The 27,696-nt window shown below is 37.7% G+C and overlaps 1 protein-coding gene across 1 annotated transcript; it reads left to right on the top strand.

Annotated features, from left to right (window-relative positions):
• Positions 1–2,357: 2,357 nt before the first annotated feature.
• Positions 2,358–26,972, top strand: LOC124641433 (sodium-dependent noradrenaline transporter-like). Its single transcript, XM_047179503.1, has 20 exons — positions 2,358–2,421; positions 6,626–6,687; positions 7,972–8,070; positions 10,447–10,609; positions 14,157–14,204; positions 14,274–14,354; positions 14,910–15,032; positions 16,384–16,515; positions 17,485–17,547; positions 18,578–18,758; positions 19,720–19,853; positions 20,137–20,276; positions 20,628–20,731; positions 20,884–21,008; positions 21,107–21,219; positions 21,567–21,704; positions 22,073–22,172; positions 22,487–22,587; positions 22,913–23,080; positions 24,836–26,972. The coding sequence occupies exons 1-20, from the start codon at positions 2,358–2,360 to the stop codon at positions 24,932–24,934; spliced, it is 2,238 nt and encodes a 745-aa protein (XP_047035459.1). The 3' UTR covers positions 24,935–26,972.
• The last annotated feature ends 724 nt before the right edge of the window (positions 26,973–27,696 follow it).

Here is a 27,696-nt window from a genome sequence, read left to right as displayed (position 1 = left end):
ACCGGCACCATCATCAGACAAGTTCGAAAGTACCATGTTATTGTATTGTCACTAGAACTATATGCAGCTGCCAATTTCCACGATGACGTACCTAACACTATAACAAAACGGTTCAATTAGTTATCTTAGATTCCAATACATTTAAGTTACATACGGGTCGACTTAATTATAAAAGCGTGTTAAAAAACTCTACTAAATAAACCTTGCAAATAAAACAGACAAATCCTTGAATTTTAATTTGTTTCTTGGTTCTCAAACAAAATTGATGTAGTAAAAGTAATTAGTCAAAACAAAACCTTTCTCAAGGTCAGAAATCTATTAAAGTGCGCGTAGTGAATCAAATAAACTAAATGTGTAAAACAAATATCGTTGTGTCACGCATCTCGCCGTGAGGTAACTTTTTAATTTCATTTAATTGACTGCTTGCGCGTCATACGAAGTAAATCAGGGCTGTCAAGCTGATTTCAACTGAAAGTATTTTCCTGTGGGTGTAAAATATTAGTCACTACGTTTAACTAAATGGGTCATTGTACAGTTTTCTAAACAAATAATGATTTTGTGATTAACTTGTAAGTAGTTGCGAATGCTAATTAAGGCATTATCTCGAGTGTCTAAATATTTGTTAGATCAGATTGGCTATGATTCCAAAGAAAAAATCTAAAAGACCACTACGTAGACACGCTTTTATTACCTTACATCGTCACAAGTTCAACAAGCATAAATTGGCGTATTAAATAATACAATAAACATGCCTAAACTAAGCGACATACGAACATCTTACACTACTTTTCAAGATCCCTCAAATCTTGAAAACAACTGAACCAAATTCGAAAAATACTTATATCAGCAGAATGCTAGAGAGTCATAAAGGCACTGCAACGACATATGTTATTGTACTTAAGTTAAGGACTGTTGCACATAAAATCTAGCCAGATAACAAAGTGATACTCGAATCTATACCTATGTTCTCACTGAAGATCTAGGCAGCTCTTATAGAAATCGAGTTACCAGTTCAATCTATAGACAATTTAAATTGATCGTAGATTGTTGTCATTTTTGCCCGACGGAGAAAAGGGATGTTTAGAATGAATTCCGTTCAACTTATTTTAATTTTTCTGGAATACCTGCATATTTTTTCAAATTGCAAGTTTCTAAACGATACCTGTACTTTAAATATGACTTTGATTTATTTTATGATTGAATAGTGTATTAATTACAAACTTACAAAAACCCACCTTTCGAATGACTTTGTCTGTTTTAAGATGAGCAAAAAGATGACTATGACTTTTTAATAATATGTGGTCTTTTAAAAAAATAAGGTATTTTCTTTCATTCCATGACACGTCAGCCCTACAAATCGACAGGGTGTGAACATAATTCATTACTCTCTAAGTGATAGCACGCAAGGGTTGTCACGGCTCACACACACGCGGGACGTACGGACAGGCCTTCACTTATATATCTTTATATTCTATTGAGTTAACGGGGCTCTTCAAATTCTTGTATGTATACCTTTGTAGGTAGGTTTCTACCGTTTTTTGTTTTTGTACGGTCCTTAGGAGAGAGCGAGATTTTAAGGACTGAATGTGGGAAGAAAGTTGTAGTTTTTTAAGTTAAAAAAGAATCCAAAATAGGTTCGATTAAGGTAGCAAAGGTCTGAAGGAACTTTGTGTTCTGTACGTGTAGATCACAGCTTTTACAAATAAGTTGTTACAATATGTTATATTATAATTTACCCTAGGCCTGTAAAACCTATGGTACGTTTAAAGTAATAAGCTTAATTCGAAGAATGTACTAATGAATTCTCATTCTACGAGTAAGCCGCGTAGCTGCGTAGCATTGCTACGACGCTACGATGCTACGGCGCTACGGCGCAATTAAGAAGGTATTAGAAGTTTATGCAAATTATTGCTGCAAGTATTTGCTTGGAAAGTCAATTAAGTTAAATAAATTATTTCTTGTATTATTTCAATTATGCTGTGTGGCTGTCTTAGGAACGATGAAGGGCATTCTATGGACTTTTAAAAGATATATTGTGCAGTAAAATCTTTTATGAACGAAGTTGTACAGACTGGCCAACGTTGTCAGCAGTGTACGTTGGATTTGTGCTCATAAATGTCGGTCTTGCGCCTGATCTACCTCCAGTCGTGTCGGATGAGAGTTAAGGAATAGTGAGTGCACCTGTGCTGCGCAAATGCTTGTGCACTATAATATGTCCTGCGCAGCTGGCTGATCTCCTTACGCAGCCGCCGTGGCCGAAATCGGCCTTAGACGTAATTTTAGTATACGTTACCTATATATACATGTGTTATGTGTTGTACAGGTGACATGGAGGAGCGGGTAGCGTAGCGGCCGGCATGGCGGGCATGCCCGTGCTGGGGAACAGCGTCGGCGCAGGCGAGCTGCGCGACAACGGCCGAGGTCAGTATACTCCATGCACAGCCTGGGCAGCTCAGTAAAGGCACTACTCCGAGCTCCCCCGTAAGCACCTCTGCTGCCTGTGTGCATTACGCAGCTGCGTCCATCTCCCCGCGTAGACCATGAGAGTATCTTTAACGAGTTGGCCACGTTGCAGTAGTTACGATGCCAGACCGAAATTTATTTATTTATTTAAATCAGGAACTTGATGCCCATAGAAAACACTATACATAAATATTATAACATTAAATCATATACTAATACATATTTAATATAAACTACTTAAAACTAATGCACACGAAGTGTCGGCGTCGTGTTACGCTGCGAGGTGTCGCGTAGCCATCCTCGGAACCTCCGATATACGACACCCTTCGGCCAAAACTCTTCCTTTAGGAATGTGTCGATGTTATGAGTTGGAACTCGCACCATGAACGAATTAAAGTTCGTATTGTGGCGCGACTCCAACTTCGCCACCCTCAAGGTCCAATTGGTCTTGGCCCGGACATACTCCACGATCTTCTCCACCGTCGTGGTGTGATGTAGACGGGACACGTACAGCTGCGTCGTTGGTACTGCAGGACGCAGCAGGATGTTGGGTCCAGTTTGTGTGGTGCCGCACTGATTCCTACAAGGTGGCCTCTTTTTTCTCCTTTCTACATTTTTCATCCTTGTTGCACGTGTCCTTCTTAAGACCAGTCTGTGGCTGTGATGTGCCACGGGTTTGTTTACCCCCTTTTGCTTTGGCCCGCTTTGTTTGCGTCACAGCGGGCTTGTTCGGAAATGTTTGCGAACAATGACTTTTCCGCGGGCATAAGGCTTGAAATAACGAAACTGCATTGAGCCAAGCGTGCTGATTAACGATCAATCTTTCTGCGTGTGAGAGGAGGGCAAGGTCCATCAGTGGAACGATAAAAAGGATAAAGAAACACCAATATGATTTAAAGTTTTAAAGTAAACAAATATGGAAATACGTATCTAAACTTTTTATATGGTAAGCACTAAATTATTCTGTAGTTCTGGGAGCGAACACGGGCTTAACTCAGTCTCGTGCCTAATCCTTTAAACACATGACGATCGCTAACTTAAGTATTATAAAATCACTCCCGTTTTCCACGAAGGATTACAAGCATATATCTAGAGCTAGGTGGTAATTCTCATTTAAACTACTCCGCTCCCACCTGGCTAAAATAATAATATGTAAATTATGATCTTTACAAATCTATACACACAGTAATTGCATTCCCGCGGCTTCACCCACATCCCATGGGAACTAATGCCCGTATCGAGAGATAGGCATTAGAATTAGTATGATAGGGAAGATGTAACTTTCCAACTCGGCTGCTTAAAATCAAAACATAGTAACTCGTTCCAACAAAAATGTTCAGGAGAGCCAAAAAACTGGTCGGCTACTTTGATTCGTTCGCCCAAAGAAACCAGAAGAGATAGCGATTTGGATGTTTGGCGGAAAGTTGTGCTATATTGTAAACATTTTAGTTTGTTATACTTGCAATCATTTTAGAGTTTAGTTACACTTGAATCGCTCATACTTTATTTTTATTTGTGAATTTACCTAAATATGAATGTGAAAACAATATCAAAACATAGTAGGTCTGCTTACTAGGTTATCAATTTGATTTTCTATGGTAAACGTAAGACTAAACAAATTCATTATAGATTTTAGTGTTTATAAGATTAAAAAAACAAATCCCAAAGGACCTATGAATGCAGGTTTTGAATAAAAATCCTGTTGACACTTCAAAGGACTCTTATATTTAAACATGACTTACACTTTCAACAGTCAACCAAAACTAAAAAAAAAAACTTAAGCTAAAATCGTTCTTATTGTTAATGAACTATTCGTTGTTATTGGTTACGATTTGTCCATCAGTTTGCAAATCAATGGAGTTATCACTCGTGGGTAGATTCAGCCAAAACTCTCTTCTGTTCAATGGCATTAGGGGGACCAATTTTGTAACAATACCCTCTTTCTTCGATGATTTCACCCCTCGGGGGATAGTATTTGAAAGTGGAGGAATAGTGTTGACATTAAATTTCTGCATCAATAAGTTCAGTTCTTGGTAAGACTCATCAAAATCTGTTTTATAGAACAAATTTCGCGATCCTTTGACGAACTTAGCTTCAACTACTGGGTTTAGCAAAAATGTGCTGAGAGCTGAATCATCATTTGTATTACGCCGTGGAATTACTGTGAAAGATTTTAAAAAGAAGGATGAATCGATTCGGTAGTATTAAAACCTGTACAAACAATCAATAACAATGATATTAGTTTAGATAAATTACCATATGGTCATGTTTATTTACTTGTGTCAGGCATCTGAGGCACACAGAAAATACAATACTTACATTGTGTCAATTGTATCATAGCTAAATAGCCCCATAGTAGGCACACTTGTTACGATTAATATACCTACTCAAATCCTGCAAGACAAGTATTTTATCTGAGATTCTAACTCAGCATTATTTCAACAGTTGACCTTACGGTGCAGTCACCCAGAGACTTTATTTGAAAAATATTTTAAAACGGAATAAACATGATAATCTTAAGAGCTAGGGGTTCAATTTGAAAGAATAGTTAAGTGTTAAATACTTTTGAATGTACCGATGAAGGCTAACTGCTACTTTATTGTGGGTGTGCGAAGTAGCTTCCAAAGTATGCGGGTGAAACCGTTGACAGAAACTACAAATCCATAAAAAATATAAGGTGCATGTAAAACTGCATTAAAATCTATGATTCATGTTTACCTTAGGATAGTTTTAATATTTACCTTCGTGTTTATTCCACAGCGATATTAATTACGAGTGATACGCCGCCGGCAAGCGTTTGTTTGACTTTCATACTACATTTCACGTCCAATATCCGACTGTTTTTGAATATAACTGGGAAATTTAAATTTTATGAAACGTATATTTACTAGAGTTTGTGATTTTACAACGCACGATATCATTTTCAGAACCAGAAATCATTTGTTTGTATGAAAAAAAAAAATAGTATAAAAAGTTGTAGTTTTTAACGGACTAAGGCTCAAGTTCTTAGAACGAACGAAAATAACATAGGCCTAAGTAAAATTTAAAGCAATGGAGATTCTCAATTCGATTTTGGCTAATTCACCGTTATAAATTCTTTTGGTGAGCTGAAAGTGGGTATGGATTAGGAACCACTTCTAAAAGATTTTTGTGGCTAAGTTTCTGTGACGCCAAGGTAATGGCAAAGACGAAACTATGTGTAATATACTTATTGATTTATGTGCAATTAACTAAACTCAAGACTAATTGTTTTTTACTTCGAGTAGGTAATTGCTTCGAACGCGTGACTAGTTTTCACAAACAACAAATTGTACCTAGTATTTGGGGATCTATTTGCAAACCGGGGAATATTCCAAGAACTAACGAAATTTTATTCAGTCTAAACTGACTCAAGTTTACATAAAAGTAAAGTTATCCAAATGGCAACAAACATGTTATTCTGAAGTTCCTACGTACGAGTATAACTTACTGTATCTGACCGCTAAAATGTTTACTGAAGCTGAAATCTTAGAAGAGTGTAAATAAATCTACATATGCCGAAGATTTTGTGGTCAGTATATAACATCGAATGCTTTTGGTTTGCAGCTACCGGGATACAGGAATAAATATGTGCAGGATCTGACTAAACTTCTTAAACAATTTTCGGTCCATCATTCAGTATTAAAAATGCATTCATATTCAAAGCGACCATTACAGATTTCAATTAAGTTTTTCCTGCGTTAAGTTATAGTTTCTGCAACTCCTTCAGTTCACTTCATTGATTTCCAAGTTGCCCCTTGAAGACATTACTCTTCGAATGAACTCGTTTAAATAAACAGACTCTTTCCGTCTTACCACAAAAACTTTTTAACGTCAGTTTAAGACTTGTCTAAAAAAATGTCAAATTATGACGTTGACATAAGGTTCATTTTGGAGCCACATTTTTTTTAGACAAGTGGAAAACAGTGGTTAAAGTTTTTGTAGTAAGGCCATTTAGGTTTACTATATTAGTATAGACTTCAATTTCATACATTAAAATCTTGGGGAAAATGAATGTCAACTCTCCATGGAATGTCCTCTAAATTACCTACCAAAATATTTTGCTCACCTTTACCTACCAACACCATCACTAGTTCCCACCTACCAACCTAATCATGTATTATTTTGTTTCGTTTTCCCACAGAAGCCAGCAACAGGTCGTCAAGCAGCGGCTCTCGGCGCGGTTCCTCCCCCCACCACGCTCAGGTACCTACCCCTTGTTTACTAACACACGTCACTCTGTCACTCAATGAGGAACTACTAAGTAGGTACTTACTTCACGAAATGAAGCTTTGGAAGCTATAGATAATTAATTATTATTCTTTGTTACACACAAGTACATTTTGACACGCCGAATAAAGACTGTTTATGTACAACGGCTAGCTTAATCCAGTGTGGAGTTCTCTTAGAGCCAACTTGCGTTGGGGTGTATTAATACCCCCTAACTCCATCAAATTGAATCGGAATAAACTGTACGTAATTAGTTTCGATAATGATGCGGTAATGAATGCCATCTAATAGCCAAAAGCAGTTGTGGTTTTTGTTATTATTAGAGTGTTTTAAAATCCGCCTGTAAAAATTGTAAAAATGACTCCTAACGAGTTGCATTTGACGACGCTATCCCAAACAGGCGGGGGTGTAACACCGCCAACTTCTAGACTCCGGGCTGCATGTGAAAGTTTCTAAAACCCACAAAGCGATTTTGGCCCGACCTTGCAAATGAATGCGGGACCCGAGAGTTGTGGTAAACTTGAGAGCGTAGATCTTCAGAAATATCAATGTCAATTAGGATGCAAGTGAAACGCTCACACACTGTGGTGGCGACTGAACACGTATGAAAAAGAAAGGCTGTTCCTAAAACATATTTGTGATAGCATGCACATGATACCATATGGCTATAGCAGTAACCTCACTGTTCAAAATAGTTCTGCAATAAAAAAATATTGCTACATATGTATTTGGCAGCTCTCCATTTATTTAATACGGAAATATTTACCTCCTATTTATTTTTATCGGTGATAAATTCTAATTATTTTCCAGCCAAAAGCCAGTTGGCTAGTTGCGTAAAATACCCTTTTACGTCAATGGCTTTCATTTCATCATTCCATTATTTCAATTGTTTGAAAAGTTTGTGTTGGCGACACGGACCTAGATGGCCATTTTGTCAGTTTATTAACAAGGTTTTGTTTAGAGTTAATAAAGTTAAATACAATAAGTAAATATATAGTACAGTTTTGAAAAAATAAACCAAATTATAGGTATAAGTAGAATAATCTCAACACTCACTCTGCAATTACATCCTACATATATGCTTTCTGATTACCAAAATACATAAAAAAGTTTAATTACATAAAAACCAAAGAGGTTTGAACCAAAAATATCAAATTTCGAAAATCGATCTTGTTAAGCCTGGAAGCACACATTATTTTTTGGAAATCCAATGTTTACATAGTTAATGTAACATTTCTGATTTTATTTTTATTTTGACAGGAGCATGAAACATGCGATGCGACGGTTCACAAGTCGGACGTGACGCGAACAAGACCCACCAGCTATGAGAGAGAGTACCATGATAAGGTACCTACTATGGTAAGTATGTCATTATAAGGCATCGTTCAGACCAAACGTATTGTCGGCCGCTGACTGTGAGCGCGCGTTACGCAGTTTATTGCTTTTCCATATATATTGAAATTGTCGTTCACACCGAACCGACTATACGCTATTACGTCGCCTGTTGTCGCTGACTCTCAGTGGCCGATTATTTTACTACGCGACTATGCACGGCGGACGCGGATTGGCTACGCGGACGCAGTTGCCGAATACCGCCGCTCCGCCGCGCCCGCACCGCCGCGCGCATCGGCCGCAATACACTCGAGAAACAAACTTCAATGAGGACAGACGTGACACGTGACACCTCGCGATGTTCGACACCGAAAAGTTTATTGCAGAAGTACATTCTAGAGAATGTATTTGGAATGCGAATCCAGAAGAATTTAGTGATAGAAACTTACAAAGATGCGCTTGGGAAGACATAGCATCTGTTATGTATGAAGATTGGGGGGTTCAAATACTGAGCTCTTTTATGTGTAGAATAGTCAGCCGCTCAGCGTACGCATCTAGTGTGAACCTACACGAGCCTATTCTTTTGTTCACACATGTAGCGCATCGTACGCTATAGCTTATTGTCGGCTTGGTGAGTACGCGTACTGCAGATTGAGTCGACGTTCATACTGGGGCAGACAGTGAGTATACTCACAGTCAGCGGCGGACAATACGTTTGGTGTGAACAATCCCTAATTGCTGTATCAGAATTATCAATGTCTGCGTTGCTGAATGTTACCTTTCTCTTAGAGCGCCGATCAGGATTTTGGTCGGTCAGGTTTGGTCGCATCTAGCCTTATACATTTTCGTAAATAAATGAACCATTTTATTGCAGGATCGTTTTTAAGGAATACATAGTATTTCTGGCAAGGGGAGGCCTATGTTCAGCAGTGGATGTCCTATGGCTGAGATGATGATGATGATGATGATAGTATTTCTATAAGTATTATCTATTTTTAATTTCATCTCTTTATCCATTTTTCACGGGGTGTCAGATTTTTACAGTCTTTTGTTTTTAGGGTACCGTACCCAAAGGGTAAAACGGGACCCTATTGTTTTCGCTTCTCCGTCCGTCCGTCTGTCACAAGGCTATATCTCATGAACCGTGATAGTTAGAGAGCAGAAATTTTCACAGATGATGTATTATTGTTGCCGCTATAACAACAAATACTGAAAACTAGAATTAAATAAATATTTCGGGGGGCTCCCATGCAACAAACGTGATTTTTTTTCCGTTTTATAAATCGGTACGGAACCCTTCGTGCGCGAGTCCGACTCGCACTTGGCCAGTTTTTTCTATCTAAAATTAATATTATTTAGCAGAAGGGTTAGCCGTTCTTGAGATTACCCATAACAGCATACCCACTTATTTATTTATTGGTATCGGCATCACAATGTACGTTCTGTTTTCAAAATAGATATAAGCTGAAATATGCACATAATAATATACTGCCAATAATCGAAATTAATCAGCCTACAAAGATCTTAACTAACAACTAACCGATTATTATTATTAACTGTAACCAAAAGCTGTCAAGTTAGAACTAAGTAAGCCGCAATAACTTAATAGCAGCTTAAGTTTGATAATCAGAGTGTTACTCAACTTAGCGGGGGCGGTGTGCCTACGTAATTGCTTGGCTCATCAGTGTTTGTACACGTGAACGTTCTAGAATAATATTAGGTTTCTAGTACTTCATTGAAACTTGGTTTATTTTTGTTTTTGAATAATTCCTTTTGATCAATTTGTGGTAGTTCAGCTTCTTGTGTTTTTTTTTGTTTTCAATAGGTACTTGTCATTTCTTATTGCTTATCAGTTACGTAACTAATAATACCATCTAACATTATAAAGAGGAAAACTTTGTTTGTTTGGTTGTAATGGATAAACTCAAAAACTACTGGACCGATTTTAAATATTCTTTAACCCGGTGCGGGCAGTAGCTCCCACGGGACGCGGGTGAAACCGCGGGAAAACGGCTAGTTTAACTATATATTTACTAACTTACTTTATATAGTCCTATATATGCAGACTTTAGTAGGTCCATGATATTAATTTCGCTTTCATTCCAAATGGGGAATCGGATTTCCGGATGAAAACACTGTCAGTATATTGTTATTGCGTTCCATTTTTATCAACTTATGGCAAACAACTACGATTCTGCAATAACCAGTTAAATGCACCATCATTAGGTATAGGTACTCTCTTCTGGCGACTGGAGAGGTCGTCATTTGTGAAATATAGAAATATTATACAAAGCACACACACACTTGTCGGTAAAGTTATTTTGGTGGCATCTGCCCATCATCGTGCACTCACCACTGGGCTATATTTGAACAACTATGATAATTGTCTGTCTTGTCTACCAGGCAACTCTCAGCGGTGGAGGCGTGGTGACGCACACAGCCCCGTCATATGAAGAGCAGCGCGCGAACCCTGCACTGCTAAGCCGTGGAGCCAGCGGCACTCCTGGGGGCCGCAGCGTCAGGGACGATGGATACTGTTCAGCTAGCAGCACGCCACGGGCTTTTGGTAACACCCTAGATAAATTTTATAAGCCCTAAAGTATGTAGTTAGTTGCAAGGCACCAGTGAAGTTTGGCGAAACGTTCTATCGGGCTGTCTGGGTATGCGGGTGGTAGTAGTTCTCTTGGTAAGCGTGTGAATAGTGTGTGAACAGTGCACTGCTGACCCGCGGTGTCAGTGGCACTCCTGGAGGCCGCAGCGTCAGGGACGATGGATACTGCTCAGCTAGCAGCACGCCACGGGCTTTTGGTAACACCCAAGACAAATTTTATAAACCCTGAAGTACCTATGTAGCTAGTTGCAAGGAACTAGTAAAGTTCGGCAAAAGATTCTTCGGTCTGTCCGGGTATGGGTAGAAGTTTTGTCGGGAGTGGGTGAACAGTGCGCGAACCCTGCACTGCTGAGCCGTGGCACCAGCGGCACTCCGGGGGGCCGCAGCGTCAGGGATGATGGCTACTGCTCAGCTCGTACGTCACTTGCTTTTGGTATAACCCCACACTGATATTAGGATCAATGGTATATTTCAAAGTATGTTGGGACCTGCGCCAGGTTTGACTGAAACAGGTGGCAAGCAACTAAGTGGGTACCGGTACCGCTGTTTATATGGAGTCACTGCTTATCTGACTTCTGACCATTGAAACTTGCGACCCACAATACCTTCGGAAATTTTTTGCAGCATCCACGGAGTTACCACTTCAGGAGATTTTACCCTTGATCGACTGTCCCGTGCAATAAACTAAACATCATTCTTTTGAATATAACATTAGTTAAGTTAACTTAATGTAATTTTAAGTAGGTAATTTCCTAATGCTGACGTGGTAACCTTAAAATTCTTAAACCCTATCAGGTTGACCAATCTTTATGGAGTGTAGCCATCTGCACGATAGATATTGCCACGACATCGAGCCGACACAGTAGCACCTTATATTCGGTCATTCTGATAGTCCAGCCGAACGGAAATCTGATTGGAACACAGAGATATTAGACAGCTTTTATGTTCTTCGAAGCACAAAGGTGGTCTTGAGAAAACGGTCAAACCTTTCTACAAACTAAAACAGTGTTAGTGCAACCTAATCTACCTTACATATCAATTCATTCATTTAAAATTTTCAATCCTGATGAACCTCGTCAAAATATGGATATTAGTGCTTGTTTCCCGCGAATTCACCCGCATCCCAAGGGAATAAATTCATAATTCTGTATTTCGTAGGATAATTATACATTTCCTTCAAAAACCTATTTATCGAGCAAAAAAGGAATATTATTCACTGTCATTTATTTAACGCGCTATTTAAATTAGGAACTTAAGAGTCAAAGTCAAAGTATTCATTATTGATAAAGAAGATTTGATTTTATATAAGATTTTTAAAAGACTTCCCAAAAAGGAGGAGGTATATGTTTTTTTTTATTTAATTGAACATCACATCAGTTAGTAAATCTACATCAAAACGAATTTAATACAATTGCAATAAATACAGTATCTGGCTCAAGTAGTGAGGGGAAATATATTAAAAACTGTAAGTCCGGTAGGCGTTGTGCCACTCAAGGGAAACTTATTGCCACTTCACTATTTATTTCACAACCCTTGTTTGAGTTGGCGGGAAACTTAGGCCGCCATCTTGTTTTCTTAAATATTGAATTAATTTTATTGAGAAATTGGTATTTTTGTAATAGACTTTTCATTGGAGTTTGGAACGCGTTTTTTTAAGACCAGTTTTTTGTATATTGTGGTTTCATACCGATTATATCTCGGTACTCATATGTATGTAGTAGTCAATGTACTTAATATGTAGCTATTAATATCATAAAGTTGTAGTTGCTTGAATGTGAGTTTGTTTTTTTGCTTGAATGCATTAATCTGAGGAACTATTGGACTGAGCCTATTTATCGATGCGTAAAGTAGTTCCCACGGGATGGGAACATTTTTAATAAAAGTACCTTTAGTTATAAATAAAACCAGATAAAAATAGTAAGCTATTTTCTCACCGTTTCACGAAAGAAACGGGATATTTTAATAAAAGAAAAATAGAATTTTGCTCATCAAAGGTCAAATAAAACCGTGGGTTTTCTTATCTGTATGCAGTCAAATGGAAAACGTCTCCTGAGAGCAACATCCATCTTTACATTATTTTGATACCTATTTCAAAAATATCAAGGTTTTTTTAAATCATTCTGCGAAAAAAACAATTTGACATTTACTCGTAAAATGACGCTATATTTTGATTTCTCAACATCCGTTTATAGTTCCACTGCAGAGAACAGGTCTCTTCTTATGCTGAGAAGAAATGAGCGTTAATCACCACGCTTGCAAGGCGTATCGTATTGGCGATGTCAGACATTAAAGTCATAGTTTCCTATTCATCTTAGTAAAAAAAAAAACATAAAATGATCCAGTAGATACTAGACCATCTAATTCACTTAAAGTTTTTAATGAATACCTGGGGAGACATGAAAACATCTAGATTTTAATCAAAGCACAAGTTCTACAAGAAGGTTTCACTTGATTACACCCTATGCATGTTATTTGCTTGCTTCACTGGTTGGGGTCTTCAAACTTTGCTTTCACTTATAAAGTATGTATGTACTATGTGGATTAGTTTTCTATACTGCAAGGTATCTGTATCTAGATACATATGTAAGTATTATAAAAAGATTAAAATACATCATAATTGCCTAACACGTTATACCTATGAGAGTCGAACCTAATACGCAACTAAAACCTTGTATGCTTAATCTTAGGCTTCCGTACAGACTATTAACTACAAAACACACATTATTGACCTTTAAACAAACAACAAACAATCCGCGCTCAAGCAAATTAATTAAAATTTTCGTTCCCATCACACACAGCACAGATAATCAATAAATTCAATAACAGAGCGTTAAATACCGATGCATATACTTACTCGAACATACTTTAATCATCTGAATACCGCGCGAAACCGATCCGACATTAAGGTTCCGTTTTTGAATTCCAATGGAATCGCACACCTCACGATTATTGCGGAATTTTTCCGCATTGGCATCCTATTATGGCGTTCCCGGACGAATGCTTTTGACGTTATTAAGATCCCGCGGTAGGTGTAAGAATGATCGGTATTGGGACAGTTAGGACTTATCTAGGTGTAGGGAAGTGTCCGCATATTGATGAGAGATTAATGTGAGAGCTTTGGGTCCATGTTTGAGGTGTGATGTGGCACATAATCGATCATGATGATGCATTTTTGGTGTGCAATGACAATTGTATGGTAATTTAGGAATGTATGCATCGGGGGAGTTATGAACGGTGTTATTATCTCAGCATTAATCTTAATTTGAAAATATAACTTTTAGTAAATCGATTACGTATTTTGTTGATTTTTGTTGCATGGTTGAGCCATGTTTATTTATATACTTGTGAATGTTTGTACAGAATGGGGTAGCTGACTGTTTTTTGGACTCTGGTTTTTGGACGAGAATAGAATTTTGTATAAAATTACCAGTGGTCAACGGTTATGTGCACTAAAATAACTGGCCTTAAATGTATGAATATCTTAAATAACTTTTTTTTTCAGATAACAAATCAACGAAAGGCTCGGTTGTAACTCTGTCATGTTATAAAAGTAAGTTACTAACCGTTACAAATGAATTTTATTGCTCTGGTCAGATTTTAACATATTGTTCTTTTTCAGAGGAGCCGAAAATACAAATAGAGGAAGAATGCTTTTACAGTGAAACATCGAAAAAGCTAAGAACAAATAGTATTAAACCAGGTATTTATAACTAGAGCTTAAATTATACGGTAAAATTGGAAAACTTTAATGTAACTCGATATATTTTCCGAAACCAATAGTTGCGGATTACGTAGCGCGTTATAATGAGAAAAATAAATATTTCATATTGAATTGAAATGAGAGATATAAAGACGCGTTACGTTCAAGGCTGAGAGATAATCCTTTTCCGCAATAAATAAGTTTTTGCATATTTTATTTGAGTTTATATTTATGAGTATGTCATGTTTCAGTGCATTAACTACTATTCAGAAATTATATTGTGGCGAAAAATAGTACACAGCATCTCTTTTGAGTCCCTTTACACCGCGTACCCTTAGTCATGTTTGCCCATGCTTATTGATCAGGGAGGATATGATCGGTAGTGTGCACATTAGCAGCGATCAGGTATCAGATCAACTAAAAGATCACGATTACCATCCAAATTAGCTTTCAGCCAACCATCGGGCCAACTACTGGCCGACAGTTTAGCCTACTGTGTGCTTTTAAATATCTACCATATTATAAATCTGGATAATAACTGACACTTCACTACAGAAGAGGGTGATGGGCGCGAGACGTGGGGCACGGGGGCAGACTTTCTCCTGTCCATCATTGGATTTGCAGTGGACTTGGCGAATGTCTGGCGGTTCCCTTATCTGTGCTATAGGAATGGCGGAGGTGAGTCTATTTTGTGTAAAATATTTATATTTTAGTGGTTATCCTTCGCGATTCCACTCGGATAAAAATTATTCTATATCTTTTCCCAGGTCTAGACTGTAGATGTGATGTAAAATTGTGACAAACATACATAGAGCTACGGCGGAGTTTAGTTATATGAATGCGTAGTGGCATAAATCAACTTTAAAATTAAAGCCCATATTTAGGGTATATTTTTTTTACACGATAACTGAATTAAATAATGATGATCTATAATGCTTCAAGAATATTTACCGAATCGTTTTAGTTTACGATTTTTCTCCATCAATTCATATACCTACACAAGTTTAATCATCGAAGAGTTCATATAGATAATTGCATGAAGTTTAATACTTAACTTCATTTATTATTTTCTCATATCATTAGTTTGACACGTGGCGCTATAAAACAATTTTCTGGGTTTTAATGAAGGACACGAGGAAAATTATTTAATACTATCTTTAATACTACTTACTAGCTTTAATGAATACCTGGTTAAAAGTAGCTTCTTTCCTTTGTCAGGCTTTCTGTCTGACCAAATCAATCTCTCAGGTATCTGTGTACCAAATTTAATTTACATCAGTTTAGTCGTTTTGCCATGAAAGCGCAACAAATACTAAAAAATGAAAAAGTAATAATAATTACTTTTTCATTTTTTATATATTTTTGAAAAATTTATATAGGAATCCATATTTTTTCATCAGTAATCTCAGTTACGATTACTTCTTAAAGAACTTTTACTCTGTAAGATTTTGTCATGAGAGAGATTTTCATTTCTTAGCGTTTTTCGTTTACTTTTCATTTATGTAAGGCTCTATACGAGTTTCCATGTCAGTGGGTTTATGACTTCCAATGCCTGCTTCCTGGATAAGCGTGTATTGTATGTGACTGTTCAATTTGTATGGCTATGATACGTTTCCACGTGTATGCCGAACTTCTTAACATTTATATGATGTTAAAGTTCATAAAAATCATGGGAAAATGAGTTGTTCTGATGAGAACTAATTATTATTTTCTATAGTTTGGAAAGATTACCCCAAGCTCTCAAGCTACGGCGTAGTAACTACATCGTAGCAACTGCGGTAAAATCACTACGGCGTAGCGCGTAGTAATTTTATTCAGCATACGTTTTTACATTAATTTTGCATTTCTGATCAATTTAATATTAGAAACCTTTATTTTAATTTGAATGCTTCATTATAAAATATAAACTATCGATCAACTCATTCTCGATTCTCGTGAGTCGAGAAAGGACATTTGCTACTTTTGCCAGGGAGCGGAAAGGAGTTCCCTCGGGTTACAAATCTTATGTAACTAAAACTGCTGTATCTAGGAGCATTCCTGATCCCGTACACACTGATGCTGGTCTTCGGAGCGGTGCCGCTGTTCTACATGGAGCTCATCCTTGGACAGTACAATCGACAGGGACCCATCACACTGTGGAAGATATGCCCGCTGTTTAAAGGTATACACCAAACTATTATATTTCTATTTAATTATGTCTGTTTCTTGTTCACTTATTAGGAAAAATATGAAAGACTTTTGCAAAATTTTAATAATAACGATTTCTCGGCGCGGTCAGTATATTCAAATTTCCACAGCTTGGGCAGGCAGCAATCCAGTAGTGGACGTTTTTGGATGTTTTGACGGCTGTGACGACGACGAATTCTATAGTAAATAAAAGGTCATGGCATAATATAAACACAGAAATATACTTTTACAAAACTTAAACAGACATAAAACCAATTCCATTTCACGTCCATACTGAAACATAAACCGATTTTAACATTTAAAAGCCACGTTCAAATTACAAACAAAAAAACACACATTTACAAACGTATTTCATTTCATCGAAACCCGAGAATTATTGGCCGAATGTTTATTGAATAAAACAAATATGGCGAGTTGATATCAAGGTGAATTGACACATTCATTCATACACGAATTTTACACGTTTTACATCCCACGTAAAATGTCGTATCGTCATCTTTATTGTATGACGCTTACACCTTTTTATCTAAAAATAGTCGTATGTATCGCCTACGGAGGAAGGAAGGGTAAGCAGCTGCAGAGATGCCATAAGGATGGTAGGTCATACGTCTCCTTGTAGGTCAAGTATCGTATGGTAGGCGTGATCAGGTAATAGAATTAATAAGGCGTTCGAGTTCCTTGTCAAATCAAGAATAGTCTGTCAAAGATGAAAGATTGGTCTTGAAAGATTGGTGACTTTATTGAAAAAAAAAATGACGGCAAACGAGGCGTATAACGGCAGAACTATACCTAGCACGCTACTTCCTAAGGAGATTTTGCATTATGACATTTCCGCCAGGCATTTTCTTCTCCATGGTATCGCTGGTTTGTAAATTAAAAAGGCGTAAGTTTAAAGTGTAACATGTGTACTTACGACATTTTTGCAGCGAAGTTTGTGTTCCAGGTGTCGGCTTTTGTGCGGTCATGGTGGCTTTCTACGTGTCGTTTTACTACAACGTCATTATTGGTAATTATGTCCAGTTGTTTCACATTATTCACGAGTTTTCAATCACGTTTACAATCAATTATTTTTGTAGACGGAAAAAAATGCATATGTACAGTCTCCCACCACAACATTTATTGAAGTCGATTAAAATGGCCTTTACTTTTAAAGGCCTAAACAATATTGAATTTGTCTTTATGGTGTTAATATTGTCAAAGTTGGATGACTCTTCTTCTGCTAATATATGTACATAGGTATTTGTAGTATATCACATCATATTGATAATATCTTAGGAGCCAAGAATCATATGTTTACATTTGGAACCCATCCAATAGACACATGCAAAGCTGCTCGCTAAAATTAGTGACCTCATGTCTATCAATTTACAATGAGGCTGTTCTACGTATAACTTGCTACGATTTGTTGGCAAGACTATCTAGGTAAAAGCTAATAAGGTAATGAGCTGCTTAATTTTGAATGTGTTTGAACTAATCTTAGTATGCACGTGTAAGGTTCTTCACCCACTGCATTCGTCTTGTCGCGAAGGTGATTTTTACCATTGCATTTCCCGCGCGTGATTTCTTTATAATTTGAGACACTTGCACACAATAATGGTAACATCTGTCATCCCGCGCTTCGCGACGGGGTGAGGTGCAGTGGTTAGAGCGCTTAATAGCTTACCTAGTTACAAAATAGAGATTGATAGTTCTCTTAAATGTAACCTCCACCACTCTACTCCATACCAAAAAAAAACCCACATAGCAGCTCACTTAATTTTCCTTGACGACATAAAGTTTGGCGCTAACCATACCTTTAAATAAAACTACTTTTACGGATTTTATCACGGTAATATTAATATTATTTCATCCCGACGTTTCGGATCCTTTACAGCATCCATGGTCATGGGCAGACTAAGGTGACAGGTAAGGTTACCGCGGTAAATTCAGTAAAAGTAGTTTTATTTAAATTTCTAATATTCGCGTACTTAAGTGTCAGAAATCAACATGCTAACCATGCCTGCTTACCTACTAACCAAGAGTCCATTGACATCCAGGTTGGGCCCTCTACTTCCTAATATCATCAGCTCGCTCAGAACTGCCGTGGGTGCATTGTGACAACTCCTGGAACACGGAGCAGTGTTGGGACTCGGGCAGGATTAACGGTACCAGTAACAGAACTGACGTGCGGTACCAAGGACCTCTGTCGCATTTCACACCGGCTTCGGAGTTTTTTCAGTGAGTAGACTAAAGTGATTTTGGGATATATTACTTACATTTTTATTGAGATCTTTACTGTATTTTTTTATGTATAATAGAGGCTTTCTTTCAAATGCCCAGAACAGAATGACCCACAAATAACATAAATAAGTTTTGTATTAGTAGTACACGGAGTTATTTATAAGTGACATATGCAAAAATAGAAAATAACGACAACTACCAAAAGACATAAGAAGTATCATTTGACGAAGGATAGAATTACCTGTTACTGACATTTCCAGATACATATCTAATAATATTCATCGCAATTTTTTTTCCTAAACTCAACAGACGCAAATAGAATCATTCACAGTTAGACCATATAGGGCAATTCAAAGTACTTGAACGAAAAACTATTGATAACAATATGTTTGTCATGGTCCGATATTTCCTGTACGTCATACGGGACCTTCCGGCAGGGACAAAAGGTCCAATCAGGTCTCACGGAAATTGACCCTTTTTCAAGGGTGACTGTAACGTAATTTGTCTATGCCCAATCCGTTCTCCAGGTTAATGTAAGGGGATCTTAGTTTAGTATTTGAATATTTTGTGTCGAAGTTATTTTTGAATATGCTTAGTATGTAGTGTGTAGGGTTTATACTGTAAAATAAAATTTTGTACGAATTTAACTAAATAGGTCGTTTTGAACGCTTTCACACTAGTGAATTTTCCAGTCGGTTTTCAGAGCGGTAAGGTTCAATTCGTATACGTATGGGGGCGTCGCGCGTTTACAATCTCAATTGAGAACAAACAATTGAAAACTAACGATACAAAGAATTTCCTGAAACCGCGCGAGTCACGACAGGTTTTTTGCTGTGCGGAATATGTTGCAGGACTAAATACGCTAGTGTGATAGCGCCGTTAGAATGGATTCAATTATAAATACCTAATTATACATACAAATCGACATATGTTAACTCAGTACTTACTTTGATTTCAGTCGAGCTGTCCTTGAAATGCAACATTCTGAAGGTCTGAATGATCTCGGCTTCCCGAAGTGGCAGCTGGCCATCTGCCTGGGACTGGTCTACGTCACACTGTACCTATCACTGTTCAAGGGAGTGAAGAGCTCTGGTAAGTTTACCTGGACTGACTTATGTAAGATATGTTGAGGTATATACTTTCCATATAAAAAATCCTGAATAATTAGAAAACACAGAATTAGGGGAAATCATATAAAGAACTTGTACTGAGAAAGAACTAACTGAACAGCTTAAAAAAATCAGTACCTACTTAGCTTAATCGATTTTTACTGTTTTTCTATGAGAGTGCTGAGCGTTGGACCATAGACAGACATGATTTACGTTAACAGTTTTAACACTATCTGCCACAATTACGATTGTATAAATTTTTTCAGGCAAAGTGGTATGGCTAACTGCCACCATGCCGTACGTGGTGCTGTCGATCCTGCTGGCGCGAGGGCTGCTGCTGCCTGGAGCCACCAGGGGCATCGCATACTACCTGCAACCGGAGCTCACGCGATTGAAGGACACACAAGTATACATTAGGATTAATATTATAAAGAGTTTATTGGTTTGGTAATGTCGTAATGGGCATAACCACAACTTTACCTTATGTGTTCCCTAACATACTTCCTAGGAACACCCTTATGTACTTTATTAAGAACTCCCTTATACATTTTCTTAAGATCACCCTTATGTACTTTATTAAGAACTTCTTTAAGTACCATACCTAACTGTATTGTAAAATATTCGTATATATATATGTCGTACTGTAAAATATTTGCCATGTCTCAAGGTATTTTAAAATCCAGGAGACTTTTCTAAAAGTAAATAATTTCAATTTTTTTGTTACTAATTAATTTATTTCATTAATTTTACTTTTCAGGTGTGGGTAGATGCAGCAGTTCAGATCTTCTACTCAGTAGGAGCTGGCTTCGGAGTACATCTATCCTACGCCAGTTATAACACTTTCCACAACAATTGCTACAGGTAACATATCTCGTAAAATCTTTAAACGCAAAACTTTGAACGCATCCATTTTAAAACGGTTTACAAAAAAAGCCATATGTTTTTGCTGAGAAGAAGAAATGGTGGAATAAACTTCCCCGCAATACTGAATTTCTTTTTGTGAATATTTTCAGAGACTGCTTGGTGACTACATTGGTAAACTGTTTTACTTCATTCTTCTCCGGGTTCGTAATCTTCACATATCTCGGCTTCATGTCCTACAAGCAAGGAGTTCCCATATCTTCCGTTGCCACTGAAGGTAAAGATCCTAAAAAAAAAATTTTAAAGTTTTTATTCTTGCTACAATCCTGGTTGGTAACCTTTGAAAAATACTTTTTTTTCATTAATTTATTCCAGGTCCTGGACTGGTATTCCAAGTGTACCCAGAAGCAGTGGCTACCCTTCCTGGAGCGAGTCTATGGGCGATGCTATTCTTTTTCATGCTTATAATGCTTGGATTGGATTCGGGGGTAAGACACACTCCTTATACAAGCCTGGCTTAACTTAAATGCTTCATTCAACACAGATACTATTTTTTAAACATGTGCAATCATTGCTCTATTTTAGACCCAATGGTCCAATGGTCAAAAAATTTGGAAATAATTAAGTTTCCAAAAACCATTGCCTCTTTGCTCGGTTTTTAGCAATCCAGTTTCCCGGCAACCTAGGCCAGATCATTCATCTTGTGAGGCGAACAAAGTAGCGATCTAGATAGGGCTAGAGAAAGACCTCCCGCCTTTGTCTAGTAGCGGACGTCTCTCGGCTGAAACAACGATTGCTCTTTTTGTTTGATTGACCGTTGTACTGTATTGGGCAGATGGGTGGTCTGGAGTGCGTGATCACGGGGTTGCTGGACCAGGCGCGCGCGTGCGGCGCCGTGTGGCTCCGCCGCGAACACTTCACGCTGCTCGTCGTCTGCGTCTCCTTCTGCGTGGCCTGCATCAATGTCACACCGGTACTGTATAACAGTTTATCTACAGTTGTATCTAGCTGGCTTATTGTGGGAGGAAAAACATATGTTTTCATGAAACAAGACGTAAATTGCCCGTGAATTTTGGTGCCGCCTGCGCCATAGCTATACACAATGGACTGTTGACAACACGGCTGCAAGAAGCAGTTTCGCTCGTCAATGAGCGCACATACGAGTACTCGATCGCATGCTCACTATGCGAGTCACTCCTAGTCATTTTATCGGGCGTATATGTATATGCAATTATGCTCGGTGTTTCTCTGTGTGACAAAATATCTGTCGTGCAATTTTAGGTGTCATCGTTTGCGCACAAAGGAAATTATATTGGTTTGAAAAAGTAAAATTTATTTCAGGGAGGTATCTACATGTTCCATCTGCTGGACACGTACGCGGCCGGCATCTCCCTGCTCTGCTCAGCGCTCTTCGAAGCCGTTGCCGTGTCATGGTTCTATGGTAACATAATGTAGCTTTATGTAACCTTTATTTTATTGACATTTACCTACAAGACATATAAAATAATGAATCTGGACAAACTAAAATAGGTCTATACAAAATTTTAATACGAGTATCTCACTGAGGATTAAGGATCATTAAGAAAGAAAGACTCCCGTGGTTTCAACGACGTCACCGTTACCTACCGCGCACGGATAAGTAATAGCTTAAATGTTATTCTGGTAAATAGGCTACATTAAAGCCAACTTTAATCAAAATCCATTGCTTTGTGTGAAAGAGTAACTAGCTAAAACCGTGAATTGATGCAATTGCAGGTTTGAAGCGGTTCTCTGATGACGTGGAAGAGATGTTGGGTTTCAGACCCGGACTCTACTGGAGGATATGCTGGAAGTTCGTCAGTCCTACTTTCATTATTGTAAGTTGGAAGAATGGCCCTTTGGTTCCTTGGTACAAACAATCTAGACATACAAAGTAATTCAAATAGGAAGAAGCTTATGGCTAAGTACCAGCCGGAAGGATCATGAGATTAAACAACGCTTGGCGTGCTCGGTTGGATAGGTGATCCATCTTTTTATGCCGAGTTCCTCCGTGTTTTCGAAGGCGCGATAGTCTCGGCTGTCATTTGTTTATTTTAACTTTAATCAATTGTTGTTTTTTGCGTAGCTTGGAAAATAAATAAGACCCATAAAGACATAATACTGAAAGATAACAAAACCCTTAATAATTTCTTCCCTTCCCAGGGTGTAGTAGTCTTCGGTCTTCTATATCAGCAGCCGCTACAGTACCAGCACTACACGTACCCGCCCTGGGCGGTGGTGCTCGGCTGGGGGCTCGCCTGCTCCTCCATCCTCATGATACCTGTTGTCGCCGTGTACAAGCTGCTGTCCACCCCCGGCACATTCAGACAGGTATGGAGTTAACTGCTGCAGTACCAGCACTACACGTACCCGCCCTGTGCGGTGGTGCTCGGCTGGGGGCTCGCCTGCTCCTCCATCCTCATGATACCTGTTGTCGCCGTGTACAAGCTGCTGTCCACCCCCGGCACATTCAGACAGGTATGGAGTTAACTGCAGTACCAGCACTACACGTACCCGCCCTGGGCGGTGGTGCTCGGCTGGGGGCTCGCCTGCTCCTCCATCCTCATGATACCTGTCGTCGCCGTGTTCAAGCTGCTGTCTATCCCCGGCAAATTCAGACAGGTCATCATCATCATCATCATCATCATCAGCCTATAGCAGTCCACTGCTGGACATAGGCCTCTCCAAGTGCACGCCACTGAGATCGATTTTCGGCTGCTCGCATCCAGCTCCTGCCAGCCGTCTTGCGCAAGTCATCACTCCACCGTGCCTGAGGACGTCCTACACTACGTTTGCCGAGGCGTGGTCTCCACTCTAGAACTCGTTTACCCCAACGGTTATCGGTTCTTCGGCTAATATGGGCAAATTCAGACAGGTCAGGTATGGAATAAAATGGTACATAAGGTTCACGTGAAACTCGTCGGCGGTCCACTACTAAATTCCGAGCGCAAACATGCACTCGCTGACATCTTGAAATGGTTTCTGCGCAGCAACAAAAAGGTTGAGGTGAATTTAGAATAAGCATTTGTGAATCATCAGCATATCAGACTATGATAGTCCATCGCTAAATGGATGTCTCCAACAGGCCCCTCTTCTCCACTGGGCACTATGGGCAAGTGCCCAGGGCCCCGCGATCGAATGGGGCCCCTAGTTCCTGCCAGATTAGATAGAGAGTCCTTAAAATATCAATAAAAAATCACTTTACAGTGAATATTTCTAAGCTATTTAGGCGCTATTTGTAAGCGGAGGTGGAGGACTTTTGCGTCCCAAATGTCAAAAAATGTTGAGCTCGCAGCTGCTTCACTTCCTGGTCGCTTTTTTTAAACTTGTTTGAGTACTTTTGTGTTAATTCTGTATGATTTTACTACGTGATTATATTTTGTCGTTTTTTTTTTGGAAGGGGGTTGCTCAATAAGTAGCCCGCCTCAGGTGCTACCCGATGCTACGCCGCCACTGACGGAGAAGGCTCCTTCTCCAAATTGAAACGAATAAAAAATGAATTAAGAAGTACAATGCTTCAAGAGAGATTAACTAGTTTGTCGCTGATGTCCATAGAATGTGATATTCTCAATACCTACCATAGATTTTGAAGAAGTGATTAACAATTTTGCTCGTCTTAAATCTAGAAGGGTGGACCTTTGCAATCAACATAGAGTTAATCTATATCTATAGGATTTTATGCTAAGCGAGTTACTTTTGTAGATTATTTTTTATATATCCTATTTTTTTAAAGTTAGTAACTGAATAGAAATAAATTTAGAACCTTGTTTGTCTACTTTCTTTATATATTATCACTAAATAGTGTTTTCTCAAGGTCATAGGGGCCCCATGATCCTAATGTGCCCAGGGCCTCAAATAGTTTAAAGACGGCCCTGGTCTCCAATAATAAGCGAGCCCACATACTTGTTTAAAGTAAAAGGCGTAAAATATGGGATTTGCATCTCCATAAATCTTGATTCCCATAATGGACTAAGAATTCTACATATGTATTTACCACATGAATTATATTGGTAAAATACCATGCTGAAATAGTCGATCATAAAGTTTTCACCATTTTCATACTGATGTATCTTGTCTGTCTTCCAGCGTCTAGCATGCTGCATATCACCAGAATCTGAACACGAGGCGATCAGGGGCGGAGCACCTGTCAGCCGCTTCACTTGGAAACACTGGCTTTACGTCTAAGCGAACAAACGCTTTGCTTGAACACTCGTGTCGTGGAAGACCCTGAGGAAGGGGTATTGGAGCGGAGAAGAATGGAGAAGAAACTAAATAAAGAAGTTGCTGCTAAAAACTTCTGTGGTTTTGATTCTGCGAAAACTTCTCGGTCTAAAGTAGGACCGATTGTTCGAATTGCTAAAAAAATGTCGTCGTTACAAACTACAATATTGCAGTACTTCATAAAGAGTTGTGATTTTTTTATTAAAACAAAAATTACTTAGTTGGCACAACTGATGGCCTAATTGTCTAAATGTAGGTAAAACAACATGTAAGTTACCAAACTTCTCAGTGGATCCAACGTTTTATTTTATCAAATAGGTATCTATATTCAGCTTCAGTTTATATTAAAGTTATTTGTATTGTACTAACGAAAGAGGTATCGAACGATAAAAATGTTTCAAAACACTCTGCATGGAAGAACTATAAGTTCTGTAAATAAAATGTAAGATAATCAAATAATTTTATAAAACTTTACTTTATCGTAGAAAAATATGTATAAAGTAGTGTTGTTGTACTGTCGTCCTGCCAAAATATTTATCGGAATATAATATATTTATTACTAGAAAAATGCATGATATTCTGACTATATCAAAATGTCTAAGAAAAAAAAGTAGACGAAATTAATGTTAAAATATTATAAATATTTATTTATACACATTTATTTTAATACTTAATTAGATAAAATGCTACTTTGAGAAGTGTTGTAAATGTAACTAGAGAATTTAATAAAAAAATCTTGAGCTAAGTTTCTTGTCCCTAACTCGAGACTTAGATAATATAATTGTCACCAAATATTTATATTTTCGTCACACCTGAAAGATGTCCACTGCTGGACAAAGGCCTCCCTCAAACTGGGCAGATTTACCCATACCTACTCACCGCGCTAGGCATGCGTGGTGGTAAGCCCTAATATATGCTGAAGAAATCTATGATTAAACATCATTTTCACGGGTCAAAATTAACCCCATTGGGCTACATATCGACGTCTAAATAAAATTCATCATTAGCTATACTTAATATTCTTAAGAGCTACTTACAAAGAATTAGAAAAAATGTATCCCTAGATACGCTTAAACCTAGATGTAATAATAATTGTATGATTACTAAATCTACGTCCTACGCTGGCTGGACCAACTCGCAAACAAATCTGTGACAAGCACAATAATTTTGTATATAACTATATATCTTTGTACTAAAGTATATCTGACAAATTGTACACTCTTGTATCTTATACTAGCGTCTACTGCTTACTGTGGAGTATTTAATTTTGTACTTATTATAATATTAACTAGATATCTAGTTTGATACACATCTCAAAAGAAGGGCTTGATTCAGAAGGCATTACCTAACCACCGGTGGCTTAGGACCCTATGCCCGATAGGTGGCCTATTTTTTATATTTTTGATTGAATGTTATTTTTATTTAATGTATTAATTAAATATGTTAAGAATATGTTTGTTAATAAATAATAAATTGGTGACACATAGACAAGGGGAAAGAATAATTCTTGAATTTTATGTACCTAACCTTCGTCTGCCTACAAATATTATGAGATACATTGATAGTGCTGTGATTTTAAACCATGTTGGGTAACTGAGGATTTTCATTATTGCCGCTTCTAAGCAATAAAAAAAAAAGTATGTTACATTCAAATCTACAAAGAGCATGTATGCTTCTTCTCACTATTTGTTACTGTAACTTTTAAAAGGCCTAATTAAAGTTTTTTTTAAATTACCTACTGAACTTTACAAAATAAACATCTAAGTAGATAAAACAAAACGAATAACTACGATAATTTCTTATTTGTGAAAATAACTATTTTAGATTTATAAATAAATGTGTAGTAATACATACGAAAGCAAAGCTCCAGGCGAGTAAAAATAAATTAGACATTGTAAAAACGTAGTGTTGTGTTGTTCATAAATTCATGTGTAGATTCTAAATAGTCGTGTAAATAATAATTTATTATTGTATTGAGTTGTCTGCAGCAGATAATGTTAATGTAAACTGTGTTCATTTATAAATAAATGTGTTAGATAAACTACAAAAAAGTTTTATTTATTGAAAAAGTTGCCCACATGATTCTTATTTTGAGGTACTATTCACGCATTCCTTACCTACACTGTCTACACAGGTAGTCAAATAGGCATGTGAGTATATAGGTAAGTACTTACAAGAAAAACCTCAATATAAAGAATAAGTGCCAGTCAGTTCCGAATCCACTCAAAGTGAGAAACGAGGCACTATTGCTTCTCCTTCTCCTCAGTAGACTTCTTCGTCAGTCTGTCCGCCCGCCTCATCAAGGCTGTATCTCAATGACCGTGATAGTTAGTTGCAATTTTCGCAGATGAGCCATTATTGTTGTCGTTATAACAAAAAATACAGAAAACTAAAAAACAACAGGTTTGGATGGGTGCACCCATACAATAAACTTGATTTTTGGCCGTCTTACACGCCTCGTAAATTAACTTAGCCAAAATATATAATTTGATTCGGTTTGGTAAAACTTCAAAAAAACATTTGATATAATACTTGAATTTCCCGCCACCAGTTGAATTTCGTTATTAGACCATAGACTGCTTATAAGTTTTTGGACGAATAATTCCATCATTGATAAAAAAATACTAAGTGTCTATGGATGACATTTGTGTGTTCCGATATACGCGGTCGAGTTTTCAAATAAAATATGTCCAGATTAAATAAAATTTTAGGTGATTGTAGAACAA

This window comes from Helicoverpa zea, chromosome 22 (genome assembly GCF_022581195.2).
Source record: "Helicoverpa zea isolate HzStark_Cry1AcR chromosome 22, ilHelZeax1.1, whole genome shotgun sequence".
Lineage (NCBI taxonomy): Eukaryota > Metazoa > Arthropoda > Insecta > Lepidoptera > Noctuidae > Helicoverpa > Helicoverpa zea.
The sequence above is the reverse complement of the archived record's forward strand: the minus strand, read 5'-3'. Positions and strand labels throughout refer to the sequence as shown.